Source organism: Gavia stellata, chromosome 30, assembly GCF_030936135.1.
Source record: "Gavia stellata isolate bGavSte3 chromosome 30, bGavSte3.hap2, whole genome shotgun sequence".
In the NCBI taxonomy this organism is placed as follows: Eukaryota; Metazoa; Chordata; class Aves; order Gaviiformes; family Gaviidae; genus Gavia; species Gavia stellata.
In genome coordinates this window covers 2068734-2090364 of record NC_082623.1, presented here as the reverse complement: position 1 = coordinate 2090364, position 21631 = coordinate 2068734, and the positions used below count along the sequence as shown (strand labels likewise).

General features: G+C 52.6%; 3 protein-coding genes across 3 annotated transcripts; 2 read left to right on the top strand and 1 right to left on the bottom strand.

Annotated features, from left to right (window-relative positions):
* Nucleotides 1–807: 807 nt before the first annotated feature.
* PROK1 (prokineticin 1) lies at nucleotides 808–3972 on the bottom strand. The gene is made up of 3 exons (XM_059831350.1): nucleotides 3901–3972; nucleotides 1737–1862; nucleotides 808–948 (listed from the first exon to the last, which is right to left on the bottom strand). Exons 1-3 carry the CDS (start codon nucleotides 3970–3972, stop codon nucleotides 829–831), a joined length of 318 nt encoding a protein of 105 aa, XP_059687333.1. The 3' UTR covers nucleotides 808–828.
* Nucleotides 3973–6778: 2806 nt separating this feature from the next.
* LAMTOR5 (late endosomal/lysosomal adaptor, MAPK and MTOR activator 5) lies at nucleotides 6779–8558 on the top strand. The gene is made up of 4 exons (XM_059831351.1): nucleotides 6779–6836; nucleotides 7015–7076; nucleotides 7578–7695; nucleotides 8196–8558. The coding sequence occupies exons 1-4, from the start codon at nucleotides 6802–6804 to the stop codon at nucleotides 8254–8256; spliced, it is 276 nt and encodes a 91-aa protein (XP_059687334.1). The 5' UTR covers nucleotides 6779–6801; the 3' UTR covers nucleotides 8257–8558.
* A 1858-nt stretch (nucleotides 8559–10416) lies between these two features.
* On the top strand, nucleotides 10417–21631 carry SLC16A4 (solute carrier family 16 member 4). Its single transcript, XM_059831348.1, has 10 exons — nucleotides 10417–10460; nucleotides 10997–11103; nucleotides 12220–12352; nucleotides 12921–13064; nucleotides 13537–13698; nucleotides 14226–14485; nucleotides 14576–14774; nucleotides 16090–16301; nucleotides 17107–17200; nucleotides 21354–21631. Exons 1-10 carry the CDS (start codon nucleotides 10445–10447, stop codon nucleotides 21506–21508), a joined length of 1482 nt encoding a protein of 493 aa, XP_059687331.1. The 5' UTR covers nucleotides 10417–10444; the 3' UTR covers nucleotides 21509–21631.

Sequence of the window (21631 nt, the reverse complement as noted above, 5' to 3'; positions counted from 1 at the left end):
TTCCCCACAGCTACTTGATATTGATTCCTTTTAATTGCCGGCTAGATCAGATCATCCATCACCAGCTTGAAGAGCTGCTTCCAGGAAAAAAAATAGGCTGATAAGACACAATCGGGCAGTATCATGATGGGAATTACCGTTACAGAAATGGTTTATCCAGTAGGAATTGCAGGGAAACTGCGCAACCTCCCGCCGGAGGAAGCTTCTGCCCCTCTGAATTTTGTCTTTCCCTAACGCGGGACTGGAAAGTGTAAAAATAATTAAAGTCAGGTCTCCACCGCCCCCTTCGCCGCTGGGCTCGGCCCTGCAGACGCTTCGGCAGATGAAGTGACGCTGCTGCTTCACGTCCCAAATTTTATCGTGCGCCAGGATAAAAACTGCGGGAGGAAGCCCTTGGCTGCCGGGTGCTCGGCACCTACTTTCGCTCTTCCCAAATTGCATCACCCTTGTTGTTTACTGCATAAAATAAAGGAGGGAGGTGAAAGCTAGCTGACAGCCTCCGTTACATGCAGACAACAGCTCCTGAAAGGGATTTTTGAGGCCACAGACATTTGCCACGCACACTGTTCTGCGATCCGCTCCTCTGCAGAGGAGGCTGGAGCCGGGTCCTGCTCTGGGATGGAGCAGAGCTTGGCTAAGCCACATGTCAGAGCAGCTTGGCCTGACCGTGCCTCAGTTTCCCCATATAACATATAGCTTATAACAACACTGTCTACCTTGGAAAAACACTTTTAAGGTTGCCTGGCGCTACGTGGGCACCCGGCAGCCATGGGAGAGGGCAAGAAATGGGTGCTGGGGGCTCACGGATGGAGAGCTGGGAGCATCACACTAAAAATCGATGTTCTTGAAGTTGACGGAGCAGCGGTAGCGGCCGTCCAGGAACCTGGAGCATATGAAGTTGGGCAGACACGGGCAGGTGTGGTGCTGGCGCTTGCCAAAGAAAGGGACCTGTGGAGAGACACAGGAGAGATGGAGGAGAGATGAGGGCATCAGGGCGCTGTCGCAACCAAAAAAATATTAAATGGGATCAAAGCCCTGAGAAAATCTCTGGCTCTTCTCAAGGCTTTAATAGGGATATGCCCGAAATTAATTTTTGATCCCGCTGAAGCTCTTCGCTCCTTCCTTGTGCGAGCAGAAGGCGCAGCATCGTTAAATCTTGCTCCCACCGTGCAAAATCAATATGGGAGCGCGGAGCGGGACACTCCCCCGAGGCCGGGACGCTGCCGCTAAATCCTCGCGGAGGAGAGATTGCAGCAGCGTCGCGCTTTGTGCTAATCCCAGCGCGCTGGGGTTTCTTGTCGGGCAGAAATCACGGCGCTGGGGCGGCTCTGCGGCATTAACTCGGCTTCTCCTCGCTTGGCAGAGCATTTACGACTTAATTTGGAGTGGCGCGGCGTGCGCTTTTCATTAAATGAACGGGCCGGGCGGTTTGGTCCCAGCTCCGAGTCAAGGTCCGCAGCACCCATGGGGCATCCCGAGGATTTAGGGTGGCGTGGACAGGCAGGGGGTTGCTCAAAATACTTTAGAGGCTGAAACCAGCTGCACCGCGCCAGGTCGGGGACCACCACGATGCTGCCCGGAGCCTCATCCCAAATCCACCCCAGCCCCCCCCGCCACCGACCCCCTTCTCCATCCCAGGGTTTAATGGAGCTTTTCTCCCACGCCAGGAGCTCGGTGCCCTTTGCCCGGTCCTTGACGCCCCGTCCCAACCCCACTGGGCATCCCCACGCTGGTACCTTGTGACTGAAGGGGTGGCACTCGTCCCCCTCCTGCCCCAGGGGGGTGCACATCCGCAGCCCCCGCAGCCAGAGGCTGACGGCACAGCAGGTCCCGCTGCCGCACTGCAGGTCCCGCTCGCAGGCCTGGGGAGAGGGACGATGGTGGGTTAGTGGGACTGGCCTGGGAAAGCATCGTTATCCCTCTTCTCAGGGGGGGCGATGGAGAAATCAGCCCATGCCAAGCTGCTGGGTGTAACCCCTTCACGGGGATTTAAGGGAGAGGGGTTCGCTCTTCCTAGCCCTCCCGTTTTGGGTTAGGTTGGGGAGGTTTTGGGGCAGGGGTTGGATTGGGGGTGCCGGGGTTGGCAGGATGAAGGGGGAAATCCCTCGTGCATGCAGTGATGGGAGGGATGGAGGAAAAGTTTGCAGCTGCCCAACTTAAAAGCAGCATCGGTGCCAGGTCAGAGTCGCGGTGTTGCGGGATAAACTCACTGTCCGGATCCTCCGTCGTGCACACGTCGCCCCTCTGAGCCTGTAAAGCCTGCTAAATAGTGCAAATGCCCCGTGCTTTTATTTTTTTGTTGTTAGTAGGGAGCAGAGTAACGCCAACCACTCAGCCTCTCCCACCCAAGGCAGATGTAAAATGGAGAATGGTCACCTCTTCCCCCAGGCTGGGGAAACTGAGGCACGGACGCAAACGCTGCGCCGGCTCACCACCGCACCTGGAAGCCCATCAGGATGTTGTGCAGAGGTGGACGGGGGCACCTGGAGCACCAAGCAGGTCCCGTTTTCCCTCCCAGGCTGTGTTGGCCATCACTAGAGCAGCTCATCGCACCCCCCCAACCCCTTCTCTGACCCATTTTCCTGACGTCGGGTTGGTAGCACAAGAAGCACTGATGGGGCTCGTCCAAACCCCCCCGGGGTCACCCCCTCCTTGGGGCACCTCTCTCCCAGGAGTTCCCAGCCACAAGCCCATCGCTTGTACAGGTGAAGAGGTATGGAAATTCCAGCTGGGGAAAAAAACACCAGGGCAATGGATAGAGCGTAATTTTGGGGTGCAGCTCTCTCGCAGGGGGGGCAATAAGAGGATTTTGCAGAGTCTTCCCTTTCCTGAAGGGAACCTGGTTCTCCTCAAGCATCCAAAGCACCTTGTAACACCCAAATACTGTTAAAAATCAGCTCTCAAGCGACGCTGGACCCTCGCTTGCAAATTCGGGGGGGGGGGCTGATGGGGGCTGCACATCCAACCTCTTTTCTCTGGTTATTCAAAACGAGTCGTTTAAGCCCTGGGAATAATTTCAAGAGCTGCTGAGTCTATTTGGCCCCGGATGGAGGTGGCTCCCCCCACCAACGCGGCTTTGCAGCTCCGGGTATAGGTAGGGGTTGGGGAGATCCAGCCGAAAAAAAGGGTTGAAAGAAATCGGTCTGGGAAAAGAGGAGCCAAGAGCCAGGTGAAGTCAACCACAAAATTCCCAGTGGTTGGGAAAAACCGGGAGGCAGAGAGGCAGCCGGGATGCAAACGCTTCGTCTTGGTTTTAAACAAGATTTTTCGCTTGCCGGGGGAAAAGAGAAGGGGGTTCAGCCAAGCCCGGCTTTGTTGAAACCAGCATCTGGGCTACTGAAGCACCACAAAAGCCTGGATCCTGTCCCCAAAACTCGCTGCTCCTCTTGCTTTTAGCATCGCCCTCGGTCCAGCTCTCACTTGGCAGCACCGAGCTCCTCGACACGCCGAGCCCCAAAAGCCCGTTAACACAGCAGGGTGAGCATCGTGCCTCTCCTTTGCACCCCCCGACATTTCCCCCCTCTTTTAATCATTTCTCTTGATTCGGGAGGAAGAAAGACAATCTGGGGTGCTCGAGGCCTTGCCCCGGTTGGGAACATGCTCTGGGGGATGCCCGTAAAGCTATATTTTTTTTTCCCAGCTGGAAAACTTCCAAAAATGCCCCGTTTCCCTGCGGGACAGGTCTGAGAAGCAGAAAGAGCAGCTCAGCAGCGCGACTTTACACTCACGTGGGCTGGGGCTGGCTGCGGGAACAGCATCCACGCATCGGAAAAATGAGTAATAAATTGGGAAAAACCACCCCAAAAGCAAACAGCGAAAGGCACCAATTCCTGCCTTATTTCCCCAAATAATAATAGAAATAAATCAATCTCCCAGGTTGGGGCTGGGACCGGCACTTACCCCGGTGATGACGGCGCAGGGGCAGGAGGTGACGAGCAGGAGCAAGCAGAGGGTCTGCAGGAACCGGCCCATGGTGCCGGGGCAGGAGCCGTCTCCCCGAGATCTGCAGCAGCCCCGCGCCTCCCACCCTATATAACCCCTTCCAGCTCCGCCACCGTGGGCTTTTTTTCCCCCCCCGCAACGATCTCAGAATAAGATGAGACCTGAATCTCTAATGGTATAAAAGAAATATTAATAAACCACCGAGAACGGGAAAAAAAACCCCACCTCTCCCACCCGCACCCGCGTCCCAGGGTTATTTTTCAGCTAAGCCAACACAGCTGGATGTTCCAAGTACACCTCTATATCCATATTCATCCCTGACAGGTGTACTTAAGAACTGAATTAAGAATTTGTGATTATTTAGCTAAAAGAAAACACAAGAATAAAGTTAGCCTGCTACTTCTCGGCTCGTAAGAGCACAATGCGCAATAATGTGGCTCCGTGATAAATATCCTGTAGAAATAGAAACTTGGCTGCATTTATTTGTGAGAATAAAAGAAGGCAGAGAGGGAATAATATCTTTTCCAGTAATGAGTGTGTGTTTGAATCTGAATATAATGTGTAAATATGTTGATTTATGCCTTGAAGTATATCCCCCATACCTCAAATTGCATTTAGCGCATCTCCTGGGAGCACAAGGGAATATGACCAGGGATTGCTAAAGTGGCTAAAAAGGCAGGAAAAGCTGGAATTATCGGCTTCTTCTTTAATTTGTACATCCTGGGAGGATGCAAGGAACAACATCCCTACATGCCTGGGGATGGGGGGGCCTCGAGGAAAAAACCCACCAGCCCCCACCGTCGCATCCGTCAGGTGAGAGAGGAGCAAGAAATCTCTGCAGCTTCTGCAACGCGCTGTCCCCGCGGAGCTGGGGCCGCTCGTCACCCGCCGCCTCACCCCATGCAGCCCCTTTGGGAGTCCAGCAATTAAAAAGAAATAAAAATAATTAAAAATTTAAATACCATTCCCTGGCCAGCGCATGGTCCTGGGCTCCCACTGTCCAGCCTGGATTCGGCCGGGACTCCCCGCACCAAGCTCCCAGCGCCCGTAGCCGTGCTGGCCGGAGCCAGAGACCATGACTAAGATCCTTGGCACAACAAGGGCAGGAAATAAAACTCCATTTTTTCCACCCAAAACAAAGCTGGGTTTGCGATTCTGACCCAGCGAGATGAATTTTTCTGGCCCTGGATTGCTACGTACCATCCCCGTGGTGTCAGGGCTCCTCACCGGCATTTTCAATTTAGTCCCTTCTGGCTTTTCCCACTGAGGAATAAACATCCCTGAGCCCAATTTTGGGGCTGCTCCCTGCCAGACCTGGTCCACGGGCACAAATTAGGGACCGGGAGCAGCTTGGCCCCAGGGGGAAACACGGCCCGAGGTGATGAGCTGTGATTTGAACTATGGGTTTGATCGGAGCCACGCGGTTTAATCGAGCTTTTCTGTTGAATTTCTTTTGTAGAGTATCAGTCCGGTGCTAAATCGTCTATTTAATTAGTTAAAAATAGCCCCGGCATTTCCCGGCCCGGAGACCAGCACTTCTTTTGATGTGGCAGCTGTTCCGCTGCTTCGCTAAAGTCTCCTCCACCTGGGCTTGAATTAATTAATCCCATCTCTCCCCAAAATCCTCCTTTCCAGAAATCCTGCAGCCAGGAATGGCTCAGGAGCTGTTGTTTCCTTGGGAAGGTGCTGATGGGACGGGGAGGCTGCAGCCCCCAGCCTCCATAGGGCATATTTATATTTTTTGTCCTATGTTACTTCCCAGAAGTGGGAAAAAAACCCTCAAAAAAAGGCGATATAAATCCACGCCATCCCAGCAGGGTGGGATGCAGCCGGGAGCCCCTGGGCAGGCGGGATCGGGGTGCTCGGTGCTGCCCGAGAGAGCTTCCAGCTCGGCCAAGGGGAAAGAAAAATAGAATAAAAAAATAAAAACCCCGCTGCACTTCACTTGCCCCATCAATAACATTTTAATTTTCCAACCTGACAAGCCAAGATCTATCGCCCGGCGCAGCCGGGAACGGCTTCAGCCGACACCTTATTAGCGTCGCCGAGCTTTGCGATGCGCCCACCATAAATTACCTCCTCCTCTCCGCTGCCGGCGGGGCTCAGTTTTGGGGGGGCTCCTGGCAGGGAAGCCGGGCTGAGCATCGCTTTCAACACCGCCCTGCCCCATGGCAATGGGATGGGGGTCCTGAGCCCAACCAGCACCGTACGCACCGGTCCAGCGCGGCCCTTCTTGATGCCAATATTGGGCTCCTGCCTGTGGCCCCGCGTCCCCATGTCCCCATATCCCCATGTCCCCCTGCGTGGTCCGGCTGCGAGAGGATGCTCTGGCCGGGGGGTGCGTGCAGGGGTACCCCCGTTAAAACACCGCTTGAATTTCATTTTGCCGTAGAAATCCTGAGCGGTGCCACGTGGAGGGACGGAAACATAAAACGAACGATGCTCAGGAGCGTAAAGGTGGAGAAAAGGGAGGGAAACACACACACCGCCCCCCAAGAACCGCAGCTGTGCCACCCGCTCTGCGGGGAAACGGCCCCCCAGGGATCCTGCTTTTGGGGGGCAAGGGGGTGCGAGGTCTGGATTTGCAACTAACCCCCCCAAATTAGGGCACGTGGGAGCTGGCGGCGGCTGCTTCATTGCACGGAGCCCCGGGAGGCTCCCAGGGACGGAGGACGCGGGCAGAGGGAGGGGAAAGGTTTGGGGTGTACCCTGGAGTAGCCCCACTGACACTGGGCGGGCGCCTTCGCGCAGCGAGGCCTTTAGGCCCTAAGGAGCCGCCGTCCCCGCGCGTCACGTGGGCGACGCCGCTGCCAGGAGCCGCCGGGTAGGGCGGAAGTGGGGGGTGCGGGGCCCGGCGGCATGGAGGGGACGCTGGAGCAGCACCTGGAGGACACGTACGGGCCGGGGGGGGGGGGGGCGGGGGGGGACACGGGGGACAGGGGCAGGGCTGGCCGTGCCCCGCCGGGGCCGCGGGGTGGGGGGGTGAGGGGGGAGTTGGGCCTAGGCCGGCCCGGGGCCCGGCGGGGGTTGCGGGGCCGGGCCGGCGCTGACGGCCGCTGTCTGCCCCCGCAGCATGAAGAGCCCGGCCGTGGTGGGCGTCCTCTGCACCGACTCGCAAGGGCTCAACCTGGGCTGTAAGTAACCGAGCAGCGGCGGGGGGCACCGGGGCCTGCCCCACCGGAGACCCCGGGTTGGGGGGCAGCGGGCCCTGCCCGGTCCCTCTAAGGACTCCCGGGGGTAGGGGGCACCGGGCCGGGCCCTACAGGAGCCCTCCCAGTTTGGGGGCAGTGGCGTGCAGGGGCCTCCCGCACACCTTGGGGGCACCAGGCCCTGTTCTACTGCAGCCTTCCCCCCCGCCAAGTGTCCCCGGGGTCCGTGTGGCACCCACCTGCACCATGGTACTCAGCTTCCCCCTCGCGCTGGAGCAAACCGGAGCCAGCTCTTCCTGCCGCTTAAAATTCAGGCGCTTCGGTGGTTTGAGGACAACGATTTGGGGAGACGCAGCATCAGCCCCCAGGGGAGACAAACGGGCCCAGGCAGGAGCAGCCCCCCTCGGCCCCGGGGCGGGAGGCTGCTCCACGTGAAGCACCGTCACAGGACGTGGGGCTTCAGCCAACGTCTCCCACCTCTCGCAGGCCGAGGAACCCTCTCGGATGAGCATGCCGGCATCATCTCCGTCCTCGCCCAGCAGGCAGCCAAGCTCACCTCCGACCCCACCGATACGCCCGTGGTGTGCCTGGAATCGGACAGTGGGTGAGTTTCCAACCTGGGGGTGCCACTTTTCCTGCAGCCCTGGGGTCCTCCCCAGCATCAGATCCCTAGAGCAGCTCTCCGCATCTTGAGCTAAACTGGTAGATGTGGAGGAAGCCCCATCTCTGAAGCCATGGGGGGAAGGTAGTCGCTGCCATAGGCACATGAATTCATTAGATTAATGTGACCTCAAGAAGCAGGAACTGTAAAAGCAGTAGGAAACCGTTTAGGGGGTGGTGGCTGCTGCAGCTCTATACTTCTTCCACACTTGGGATCCCCATGGATAACAAAGCCCATGCTGTAGCCAGTCAGTGCGATAAGCAAAGACTTCTCCAGCACTCTTCAAGGGAGCGGGCAGAAGAGATGCAGCGACTGACAGGTCTAGCACAGAGCTGGGGGTCACTGCAGCCACTGAACGATACCCCTGTCCAGTTTCCCACCCACGTCAGCTCCTCCTCGTCACAGTTGGCTTTTCAACTGCCTCAGCACTTTTCTCGTTCTAGGAATATCATGATCCAGAAGCACGACAGCATCACTGTAGCAGTGCACAAGCTGGCGTCCTGACCTTCGGGAAGCTGCGCAGTGCTCCACTCCCACCTCCGGCCCAGCTCCTCCTCACTGGACAACCACTCTCCTCTGCTGCTCCAGCGCAGAACGTGCTTGTAGTACCAAACCTGGGCTGAAGGCTCGCTCTCTCCCTCTAACAGCTCCCGTGCAGCTATCGGGCTCTCCAACTCACTTCTACTGCTGAGGATGAAACATAGGTCACCCACCAAGCTCGTGTAATGATCAGATACTACAAGGTGTATGTATGTGTGTGCGTGGCCTTATTTGTTGGAGAAATCAATAAATGACCTGCAAAAACACGCCTTTGCTTCTCTTTGCTCCTGCTGTGCCCTGTTTCCAAAGCCAAGTGAGGTAACTTCTCGCAATCCCTTCTTCATTAGCATTTCTCTAGAGAACAGGAGCAGTGCACTTGAATTAATGGAGGGTCCTCCAGTGGAAAAGGTACAAACACTCTCCCAGGAATTTCTCCTAGGAAATGTTTAGCCTCCTCTAGTTAACGGTTCGACGGGAGAGTTACTTGCTTACTATGACCTGGATTGAAGTTCAAACCTAAACATGCTGGCCCTGCCTGTGCTGCCTGGTCCCTGTGTGAACTGTAAATGGATGTTGACAACATCCTCACAAATCCAGGCCTCCCTTCTTCTTACAGATCCGAGCATTTGAAACTGTGCAGGGAAAAAATCCTGCGGAAAGACTTATCCCCTTGAAAATCTGCTATGCTGAAATGCTTCCTGTGTGTAAGGGAGTAAAAAAGGAGCTGGCCCGCAGCTGTCCGCGTGTAAAGCGGAAGGGAAGCTTCACAGCAGAGCACGAGCTAACACATTGGGCTGGGTCAGAGCCAATACGACATTCACGCTGCTTTGACTTTACTACTAGGAGTAGCTCTGCTTGTCAGCGACATTCACAGCCTCGCAGTCACTGCTACGTACAAAACGGGCAGTAGAGGCGAGCCTGCCTGCACATGGGCCTCCGCCTGCCTGTCAAGGTCAGCGTTAATTCTGCGTAACGACCCGGCCTCGGCAGCTAGCGTTGGTGTGTCCAAACTCTGCGGTGGTGTTGAAGGGTCCCTCTTCTCCCCTCTCCCTGACAGCCCATGGAGCTGGGAGCAGCTCAAGCTGGAGCGTTTCCTCCCAGACATCCGACAGCTCCCAGTGCAGATGCTGCACCAGATGCTGCTGCTGCCGCCAGCACCCCCAGCCTCCCACCTGCCAAGCCCCCCAGTCCTTCAAGCCCTTAAACCATACTCACTGCAAAACCCATTCCACTTAAATAAAAGCTTAAGGCACATATTACAAGCCCTACTATAGGGAAAGCTCCTCCACAGGCTCTGATATATCCTGGGCTCCTCCAGTAAGACGGAGCACTGCCCTCTCTGCCAAGGGAGGGGAGCAGAGATCGGTATCACGATCCTACCATTTTATCTGACCTCAGGAACACCGTTTGGGGTGACAGGTCAACCGAAACAGGGGGAGGAAGTGTGAGGGCTGTATTTACCCAGGAGTTTGTGCATATTTACAATAGAGGCATGGAGCCAACTCAAATCCCACACAACTACTGGCTCCGCTCAAGGGCTGCGGCGGCACGGCTGCTCCGCTCCAGCTGCTGAGCATCTTAGCTGGAAAACCTAAAGCTTTCCAGACTATCCCCTCTTAAGTGACGCAGTTTCCCGGGCCAAGGGCCACGCAGCAGAGGCAGGGCGGGCAGGACAGGCAGGGACGGGGCTCCACGCCCCTGCAGCCGCCAGCAGCCCCAGGCTTGGCTTCAGTCCACCATTGCCATCTACTGCTCCGCTCAACATCTGGCCAGACCCAGGGCTGTGCCTGGAGCTATAACCCTTGCAGCCTTCCCCTCCTCTTTCCTCCCAGCAGGATTTCTGCTCCGAAAGCCCCGGGTTTCCTGCTCCCGGCTGGGGAAGGGGAGGGACTCCTGGCCTTGGGGCCCCGCAAGCCAGGCTCTGCCTCCAGGGAGGAGGAGGACGGGCTCCGTCCACCCAGCCCCAGTGCTTGCCGGGCTCCATGTCCCGCTTCGGGGCTCATCAGGAAGGACGGACACCATCGACCTCACCGGAGGCGAATGAAGGACCAGACTTTGGGGTGCCAAGTCAGGAAGGGGAGATTTCGTCTCTGGAACTAATGAAGAGATGATTCCTCTTTGCAATTGACTGTTTCAGGGAGGATTTTCCAGCATGCAGCAGCAAGGCGGTAAGGAAAAGTTTCGGGTCTGTCAGCCCCGACTGCTCTAGGGTCCAGCTGCTTCCTCGGGCAGGATCCTGCCGCTGCCAGAGGCGCGGGACGGGCGAGAGGATAGAAGGGAGATGAGCAGAGAAGGATGGGGAAGGGAGAGCTTCCCACGAGAGCTTAAAGATGGATACAGACAGACGGTGACCCCCCCGACTTCTGGCACAAACCAACCAAACTCTCCGCTCTAAAGCGGCAGTACAGTGCTTTGTCACTTAAAATCCCTTAAAGCTGAAGCGGTTACAGTAATTTGGTGGGGAAGTGAAAGGATATTAAACTGCTTGCAGGCAGTGATAACACGCAACTTAACATCTGTTGGTAAATAAAAGCTTCGCCCACCCTCAAAAGCTTTTGCAAGCCGAATGTAAAACGCCGGTGCCTACCTCACCCACAGCAAAGCAGAAAAGGGTTCAAAGGCAGCCGATGCTTTCACGGGAACAGTCTTTGAATTGAATCAGCAACAGAGCGGTGTTAACATGTCCTGAAATTCTCATTTCCAGGGGAAAGGAAGGAGGAAGAGCCGGAGGCTGCGGCAGCCGGGAAGAGCCCAGGCGCCGAAGCTGTGGCTGGAGGGTGGGCATGGGGAGTGGTGTTTCACTTCTTCCTGGTAAGCAGAGAACAAATTCACCAAAGCCCTCCTGGAGCTGGGGCTGATAGGAAGTCCCGAGTCTCTCTCACACGGAGCAGAGGACAGGACAGGCTAAGGGCTAAGGGCAAAAATCAGCCGTGCTTTGCTACACCGAGTGTCATCACCCGTTTCGCCGCAGGCTGAGCCAAGACACACGCCTTGTCTACGAAATGCCACCTGAAAACATCTCAGTGGTGTAAATGAGGGTGGCCCAACCTGCGGCCCAGGGGCAAAAGGCAGCTTGCAACGATAAGACGACTTTTCCCTACTCATACACACCACCACGGGGGTGTCAAACCCCAAAGGGGTGTCTTGCACCTTCGGTAAGGGCGAGATCCCATCTTGGGGCAGGGGAGGATCGGAGCAGAGATGGGTCCCCAGGGACTGGCCACAGGAGCAGCACAGGGTGCAGGCAGCCCGCTTACCCTCCCCCAGGAGGACCGGGCATCTTGACACCACTATAAGGCACTAATTCTCCACGCCTCGGGCTTTAATACCACACACCACCTCCCCATCAGTGATGAAGACCACGCCATCGCCAGCTGGGAAGCGCAGGGAAGCTTTCCCCACTTCCACTCCATCCAAAGTAACTCACTGCCAATCATTAACCACCCGCTACCAGGGAGGAGGGAGGGAGTTAAAATTAAGGACACGATCCGTCCTTTGCCCCTGTGGCAGGGCTAGCCTGGGAAACGGCTCTGGCTAATATCCATCCCTGCTCCGCTCAACACCTCATCAACTCCCAAGGATTTTTCAGAGTGCTCAGACCCATTTAGATTATTTTTTAGTATTTAAAAAATAGCTTGCAGAGCAAAAAAAACCCTACAAGAGTCAGGCTCTAGTGTTATTTTGTTCCTTTTCTTTGGAAAAGCCAGTTTGCACAGGTGGTTTTTTGAGAGTCTGGTTAATAAACCGTAGCGTGGCCACCACCAGTCCACCCTGCTGATATTCCCCAACACACACTACACCAGTTAACATGTCCCAGTTTGTTTCTCCCCAAACAGAACAAATTATCCACACAAGAAAAACAGAAGGAAAAGCTTTCCCTCCTGCCTGACCCCTTTGGCATCTCACCTCCATCTGCTTCCAACTCAGGTCAACGTAGTCGTGATGGGGATGCTCAAGACCTTTGGGATTTTCTTCGTGGCTTTCCAAGAGGAGGTGGGGGGCTCCTCCGAGCAAGTCAGCTGGATCGGCTCCATCATGTCCTCCCTGCGCTTCTTAGGAGGTGAGCCGGCAGCCGTGGGGATGGGGGCAGCACTTCAACCTCAAGCCCATTTGCTTTGATAGAAGGGGCGCTGAGGATGCTCTGCAGATCCGAAGTCCATCCCAGATTGCGGCAAGCCGGACACGGCTGGCGCCCGCACGCGTCTTAGCAGGAGCACGGTGCAAGGACGGGGATCGTGTGTGTCACGCCACCTCGCTGTAGCAGGTTTATTATACACATTCCGAGCAAAGCCTCACCCCTAACACCAATATTAACACCTCCGAGCAAGCCAGCTGCTGAATAATGCGTGGCCACTGAGCGTGGTGGGCATTAGGAAGCAGGCTCAGGACATCTGAAAGCTTGGGCTTTGATTCCTGCCCCGTCCCCCGAGCTCCCAGGGTACGAGGCGAGGTCTCTTGGCCACTTTCCTGAATATTAACCCAGCCCGAATTTCTTGTGGCCCTCCCAGGGTGGCACACGGGCCGCTCGCCGGGGCACCAGATGCAATGACCCCAGTGCAAGTCCCCAAGCCCTACAAAGCGTCATCTGTCATCTTCAGCCCGAGATTTCTCCCTCCTTTCCCTTCCAGCCCCGCTCGTGGCCGTGGTCTGCAGGAGGCTGGGCGAGCGGCCGACCTCCATCATCGGGGCCGGCTTGGTCGGAGGGGGCTGCCTGCTCAGCACGCAGGCCACCAGCGTCCCCTTCCTCTGCATCTCCATGGGACTTCTCCTGGGTGAGCAGCCTGCGACTCAAAGTCGGGCAGAGATTTTCCTGTGCACGATGAGTAAAAGCAGCTCCTTTAATGTTAAACTCGGCAGTTCCTTTAATAGCAAAGCATCCCCAGCTCCTTTCTATGGTGTGAAACCCCAAAGCTTCATGCTCAGGAGCATAAAATACCAGTTTCAGCATGTTAGACCCAACTAACCTTGCTTTTTTCTGTATGCAACGTGAAGCCTGGCCTTTTAAAATCCCTCACTAAAAGTGCACAGCCTCAAGAACCTCAGATACTAAACACCACGCACGAAACCTTGTTCTCCACTGACTGCAACAGCCGAAGTCCCCCCACTTTCGGCCCATGAACCCTGCAGAGCAGCTCTACCATGGGGACAACGAGCTTGGGATGGCTCGACTTTGAACCCCTAAAGCTCACAACATGAAGCACTCACTTTCTGGGTGTGGATATCTTATTTCTCCCCTTCCCACAGGTATGGGCTTCGCCTGCCTTTACCAGGCGGCCGCGGTGATGACGGCCAAGCGCTGCAGGACACGGCTGGCTTTCTCCAACGCCATCGCCCGCTCCGGGATGGGGCTGACGTTTTTAATAGCACCGTTCACTCAACTTCTCATTGATTTTTATGGCTGGCAAGGTGAGCGCATGTCCCGTTTATCCAAATTCATCAGCATTAAGAGGGCGTTTGAGGATATCCGGGCAGGATAAGAGGATCTTTTTAAAAATTGGATGCACCGAGGAACAACTCCACCTCTTCTAGGGTAGTTTGGGGACATCTGGTTCATGATTAAACACTTAATCAGTCATGAAAGTTCAGTCAGAGTCAAAACAGAGACCTCAGAAACCAAAACCAAAAGTGAAAATCCCTACTTTTACTGCACTTTTTCAGGCCATCTAGAAGGTCCATCACGTGTAAGGGACTTCTAATGATGGAAAACAAATCAAACTCCCAAATCCCAGAGGTAGCTTGGATTTGTTGCCTCCATCACAGCAAAAGGGACTTCCAGCTAGAAAAACAGGAATAAAAGCTCCTGTAAGAGACCTTCTCCTTATGACAGAGCTTTCTCCACGTTCAATACAAACTACATCCTGTTCCAGAAAAATCATTTCCTACTGCTCCTCCTTTCCCATGCCAAGGAAAAAGCATCTTCTGTCTTCCCTCAGGTACTCTCCTGATTTTTGGAGGCATCGTGTTAAACCTCGTGCCTTCCAGCATGCTGCTGCGACCTGTCAGCACCCAGCTGCCTCGACGCTCCTCTGCTAAAAATGAAGACCGTGGGTCTTTAATGGCAAAGAAGGACTCAGAAACCCTTGATGGCTGCTTAGATGAAACCACTCACGGAGAAATACAGCTTCGCAGCGTACAGGACCTTCCCACCACGGACGGACTCATGATGTCCGACGGCAGAGATGTCTCTGGTCCGGTACATACATCGGCTTTGGAAGGGCTTGAGAAACCCCCCGTGCACAGCCACTCGCCAGAAATAGCCACCGAGGCCAAGAGAAGCTACAAGTCCCTTCCACCGACCAAAAAAGAAAATTCGCAGCCTCTCCTCGACTTCTCCCCACTGACGGATCCCGTCTTCTGCATTTTCACGTGGTCTTTTTTGTTCAGCCACTTGGCCTACTTCGTGCCCATCTTCCACCTGGTAGCAAGAGCCAGGACACTGGGTATAAGCAGCATGGATGCCTCTTACCTTATTTCAGTGGCTGGTAGGCGAAAGAATCTTTTAAACCCATTTATAATCACAATGATACCAGAATAGGAAAGAAAAGCAACACAAATCTTGCCAAGAAATAGTCCTAAATATGTCCTAGAATAGATCTTCATGGAAGAGGTTTAGCTCACAGCCCTTACCCCCCTTCTGTATATATAGCGACGCCTTCTGTAGATGTACAAAGTCGCTCTCACATGGTGGGTGGTTCTCTCAACCTAAGCTAGATGATCCCCCATCCTCGCTGCACCGAACAAACACAAGCTTCCAATGACATAGGTGCTATCTGTCCTCCTAAAGCCTTCCCACCACGGCCCCTGCCTCGAGTAAACCCACAAGCCACAGAAATCCAGAGTCACTCGGCATTCAAAGACCTCCAGTTTGACGCAGGAATGTGTGCAGAGAGAAAAAAATTCAATATTGGGGGAAAAAAAACCCAACCATTAACTTGGATCTAGCCATTTGGATTTGGCGCATTCACCTCCAAGGGAAAAAAAAAACCCTCAACCCCCAGCCCCGAAAAATAACAACACGCCTGATTATAAGCAGGGATTAACACTAAAGTCGCATTGGGTTAAGAAAGCGGCTGCAACCTCAGTCATCGTGAAATATTTTATTGTACAAAAATAAATTCTACTTCTGCACTGCCGTATAATATTTAGCAATGACGTATGCTCTCAAGGAATCTAGAAGGAGAGCACAGGAATTAATCTGATGTTTTGAATTAAGAGTAGGAGGGACACAGTGGTCAGCAGGATATTAGCTGACAGCGAGCACTGCTCTGATCTTTAGTTCGTGAAAACATATTGAGAAATGCAAAATCCAAGTATCAAAAGTTTGCTGAGCCTTTAAAAAATTGCTGGGCTTCTGTCCTCCTTTGCTGCTTTATAAAAATTAAAATCCCATAAGCATATTTCTTCTCCATATTCTGCTTTTTCTCTATCTTGAAAAAGAGATCGAACAGCAAGCTTCTCTCTCCTATTTTTAGTGACGGGCATTGCAGAGTTTTCTGCTGAGTGCGCAGCCCTTAATTGAATTTTTACAGACCACTTTGGTGCATTCACAGGCACTTGGCAATAGCAGGCACCAAGGTAAAGAAAAAAAAAACACCAAGCATGAATTTTACAACAGCCTAAAAAACGCCTTCCAGTAACTTCCCGGCGTATCAGCCCTTTGTGGTCACGTTCTTATAGCGAGGGCAGGTGGAATCGGGATGCGTTTCAGAGCAACGCAGTGCAAAATAGCAAAAAAATTATAAATAAATAAAAATAAAGTCTTCTTTGAGGCTCCGGTGAACTCCTCTTCCCCCCCAGGCATCACGGAGATGGTCAGCCAGCTGCTCTCGGGCTGGGTCGCCGACCAGAACTGGACCAAGAAGTATCACTACCACGTGGCTTACCTTGTCCTCGGCGGCATCACTAACCTGCTCTGTCCTCTGGCCACCACCTTCCCGTTACTCATGACCTACGCGGTGGCCTTCGCCGTTTTCTGCGGTGGGTTCATGGCTCTGGTCCTCCCTGTGCTGGTGAGTAGGATATTTCATTAAAAAACGTAGTATGTGGCATTTCCAAGAGTATTCCAAAGTGATCCGAAAACCCTTTCGGAAAGCTGAATTACCCTGGGCTGTTGCAGACCCGCACGAGAGGGCTCTCCCCCTCCAGCCTTCCCAGACTCCTTCTCCAGCCACTGGAGAGCCCCAAATCTCCTCTCCAACCCACTTACTGGTATCCACAGCCCAGATGCAACAGAAGCGCTGGGAGTTTATCGCAGATTTTTCATGACTAATGCTAATTTTTCATGCTAATTGCCTTCCACGTCATCCATCCTTTCTGAAGGAGACTGCTCCAGCTCAGAGGAAAGGAATGGATTCATCCTGGTCCCCATCTCACTAACGCTAAGACAGAGGGTTGTGTGTATCTGCTCCCGATTCCAGAATTATCTACACCACGCACAGACCAGTTAATGGCAGGATCCGGGTAGAGAGGCGTCATCACAATATGCCATTTCTTCCTGGGAAGGAATTCAGAGTTTAAAACACCTTCCTCAAAGTCTTTGCAGCATTACTAGTTTCGGGAGACAGCCAAGCAGCTGGAAGGCAAAAAAGCCGCTCGCATCCCAGTAATTTCCATGCTGGCCTTAAGGAGGCGAGCGGATTCCAGGCTGGATCAGACCTACAGGTGCAAAGTCCTTTCAAAACTGCAGCTGAAAAGGAAACTCCCCAGAAAAAAACCCCCATATCTCTCGTGCTCGCGCGTTCACGTGAACTCAATCAATAATTATCCATTTTGGTTTAACTCAATCAATAATTATCCATTTTGGTTTACAAACAGGTAGATCTAGTGGGTGTGCAAAAACTCCACAGCTACCTGGGGTTTGCTGCCTTCTTTGCTGGGATAGCGGCCGTCGGCGGACCTCCTCTAGCAGGTAACTCTAACGTTACGTGTAATATATACCCACCGCAGACATCCAGTGATAAAACCTGCTGCCGGTTCACTCTCCTACCCGTATGCATCCAAGGATGGGTTTTCCTGTCCAAGTGGGGGAAAAAAAAAAAACCAACCACCGTATTTCAGAGATTTATCTTTATACACAGGCAATATTTTGGTCATGAATTTGCAAAACCCAACTAGCGGTTTGGAAAATAGCTGCATGGAAAAAAGGAGGCTAAACCCCGCGCGCACCTTTTAACCCCGACCACAGCAGAAGAGTCACGACCACATTACAGCGGATTTTACCCTCAACAGAGCATCATAACACTGAACTTGGAAGAGAGGGAGCAGAGGGGAGGCGAGGAGAGGGAGGTAAAGCAAGGAGGGGCTCAGCAGCAGTCCCACCAAGCAGAGGCACTGAACCGTAAGGAGAAGTCTCAGTAATCTCTTGTTTTGAAGAAGATTACGTGGCTCAGCCACAAGAGCTCCTGGGCCCAAAGATAAGGAGGATGAAAAGCCTTTCCTCTCCTCCCTCTGCCAGAAAACCAAGGCAGTTTTGAGTATCTGGCAGAGTTTGAGCGCTTAGAAGCGAGTCTCCGCTCTCCGTTTACGAGTAAGGGACTTGTTCTCCTCCAAACATCTTGGCCAGGACAAAGCTCTTCCTTTCCCTGATGGCCCTTTAGCCGTACCTCATAGCTGGAAACGGGATCTGAGCTCTTCCTAGGTCCTCGTGATGCAAACAAACTAGAAAAAACTGCAAGGTCAAACATCAGTGCGAACGATGTCCCCTCAGTCACCCAGCAAACGTATCCTGAATAAAACCTGGCCGCCCATTCTTCATTTATCGCTTCCTGCCCTCTGCTATCAGCCGCCCCACGCCTGCAGAGGCACTTTGCTCGAAGCTGCCAAGGGTTCTGTAAATACCAGCTCCGTGCAAAGTTTTAGCAACGTTGCTGTAGTGCGAGCGTGTGAAAAAAATTGATTTCCCTCATCAATATTTCTAGGTTGGTAAAACTCTGTATATGGATGCAATTTCGAGCAACTAAAGCGTTTCATTGACAGTGTGCTTTACGCTGTCACGGTGATACATAGACTATATCGGGTGAGATCTCTTCTGCTGATACAAGATGTATGTCCACCAGAAAGCAATCCCTGTACAACCATCGCAGTAAATTCCCCAACGCAGTACCGTACAGTATGAAAAGAGCTAAATAACTTGGCTATCTCTTATCCATGCCTCATACACACTAAGATAGCGGTTATACTTCCATCCGCTTCCAATATATTTTCGCTGATTGGAAGCCTTTTGCTTTCCGAAAGCGCTAACCGCTCACGGCGTGAGCGCTTCTGCGTTTTGTAAAGCAAGCAGGTTTCTGCAAAAAGCCTTCCACAGAAATCAGTCTTCCTAATACTGGTGGGATAAATAAAGGCCAAAGCAAGCCAAGAAGCAAAACTCTCGCTGATCTGCGTCACCATAGGCAGGGTGAGAGGGAACCAGCTCAGATTTCAGGATCGAGGTCTGTGGTCCAAGATAAATTCTGCAATTTTCCCTTCCAATACAGCTGTATTAAGCGTGAAAACTGAGTATGACCAGAAGCTCCTGATTAAGTGCCCAAAAGCCTCTGCTCCTTACAGAATACAGACAGGATTTAAAGGCTGTGTGAGACCCTGGGGTTTAGTGCCTCTGACTGCTGCTGACCGCCCTAAAACCTTGACTCTAGAATTACAATTTTATAAAACCCAAGTGTTTTTAACGCAGTGAAACCCAAGGCATAATGAGAACTGCAAAGGTTAAAAATGCTTATTTTGCGTACTAGAACAAAGCCTAATCGCAATGCAACGGAAAGGTGACTTACCTGCAAATCTGTTTAACTAAAAGCCCTTAAATCTGTCGGCAACCGGCCCGACCGAGAGCCCAGGGTGAGAAGTTTGAAGGCTCCTTCACAGCTCCAGGTCCGCCAGCACTGCTGGATGCTTCTGCCGTGCTGAAAAAAACCCAAACCAAAACAGAACAAACATTATTTTGAGAAGTCACGAGCGAGCTAAGGAGAGAAGAGTATATTTTATTTCCATAAGCAATACAAATCAGTAACTCAAACTACAAAAGAATAAAACAGACCGTGTAATCCAAGATTACGAACCAGATTCCAGCAACCAGCACACAAAAACTCCAGCCCCAGCAAATTTGGGTGGTGAAGGGGGAGAGGATGGAGTAATTCGAAAGCTGTGCTGGCACATGCGTTTAGATGCTCTCATCTAAATTTTACCCGCACTTCACACTAGATATTGCTACTTAGCATATCAGGAATGAAGAAAATATCTGATTACAGATGGGCAGCACAATTTCAACAGCCTGACCACAGCCCGCAGCCCGCTTATGTGCCGTGGATGTTTAGTTTGGACCACTCAGGTGTCAGGGATTTACCAGCATTGCTGACAAAACTGCTGCTTTGCTGATGTTTGCACACCGTGAGCTTCTAATTCAGCTTTCCGCAGCAGGAATGATTTGGGTTTTGGATGAGGAGCAGGGGCACAGACAGCGTAGGTGCTTTAAAGGGCTGTGGGTGTCATGCGGTGGAAGGTCAGCGCTGTGCTGCCGGCGAGGAGGCAATGCTGGTCTTTCAGCATCAAGTAGAGCTTATAGAAAAAACAAAACAAAATATCCTGAAGGATACTTTAAAAATAATTTAAATAAATCAGAGCTCCGCAACTGGAGCATTCTGTCCTGTACATCTTGTAAGTGACTACGTTAGCTTCCCTTCTCCTGTCCAAACCCCAGAGACTTTCAGACAGTAAAAACAGATCCCACCTTTGAGAATAAACCACTCCGCAAAAACATCAGGGTCACGGGAGAGCCACCCACGTCGCCAAGTCCAGTGCCACGGGATCCTCCTTTCCGACAGCAAGCTCCATCTTCGCCTGCGCCACGGCTCACACGATATCCCTGAGAAAAAAAAGCAGAGGTGAAACTCCCCCTGAGAAAGGCACGAGCCAACAGAAACTGAAACCGGGGTAGAGCAAAGCAGCCCGCAGCCTTTCCTCTGTTTTATAAAACCCTCCTGCAGCCGTGTAAATCTACAGCAAGGAAAATGTTAGCACCTCTGGTTTGTCAGAGATCCCCAAATTTTACCGGCACCGTTTCCTTCCCTACTCAGAGCTGCGGCACTCGCAGATAACAGCGGCGGTAACGCTGCTGCGCAGCTGAGACTGGGGTCTCCGGGGACTCTATTATTTCCCTTCCTAACCAGAGCTGGGTTTAAGAATCCCAAATTTGGGCCAGATCTGCTGTTTGTGTAAATCACGCAAGTCCACATACGTCACGGGAGGAATTGCATTTTGCGCCAGCAGATCTGGCTGAGCTGCTAACCCACCTCGGGCATCCAACCATCCCACGCCAGATTTGGGAGTACATGAAGGTTTTTATTACGTGCAGCAGCAACTCCCATAGCTTTGTATATTTTCGATTCAAACGGAGGAATTCTCCGCCTTTAGAATGATCGTCTAGACACGAGATGATATGCCATAACTAAACAAAACACTTTGAGGTCATTTTAAAAGGCGACCTGCCCCCTCGCAGATTCCTGAGTCTTTATGGAATTTAGTTTTTCCTTTTAAGTGCTCACAAAGCTACTTTTAAGCAAGTTCATTTCAAGCTCCTGGCCTGGGATCTCTCATATTAGGCAGGTTGCATTAAATTGGGTCTGCTCACAAGAAGGCAAGGCTGGAGAATCTGGAGTTTGCAGCCCAGATGTTGCAAACACCAACACGTGCAAGTCATCTCACCAGCCCGGTGGGATCTTCCATCTGCTGCAGCAGCTACTTTTGGACCATTTATTTAAAACAGGAAAAAATATCAGGGATTAAATTCAAATCAAATTAAAATCCATGTCCATTACAAGGATCAGGAGAGGTTAGCTCCAGGAAGAATGACCTACAAGTTTGCCTGTTAGACCAACGGCGATGGTCCTCACTGTCCATGGAAATGCTGCACAGCAGCAGGCACACCAAGAGTTAAGATAACTTAAAGAAAATATCTGAGGAATTCTTAAATGAGAACACACATCCTTTGCTTCCCGCCCACCTCCCAAAAATGATTTTTTTCGGTGAGAAAAATCCAACAGCTTTAATAACAATCTTTTCTCCCGCAGGGTGGCTGTATGACTACACCCAGACATATGTCTGCTCTTTCCTCTTTGCTGGAGCCTGTGCTCTCATCTCACCTATTTCTTTCTTCTTTGAGCCTTCGGCTCAGAAATGGAAGCTAAAAAAAGCCAAGCTGAACAAGGGCCCCACGCTTGGCTGAAGCGATTCTGCGGTGGAAAATTTAAAGGACGGTCTTTGATTGCATCCACGATCGGAAGGTGATCGCCGGCACAGACCTTCTGTACCGGGACATATAAACAGCAGCAAAAATGAAGAGAGGAAT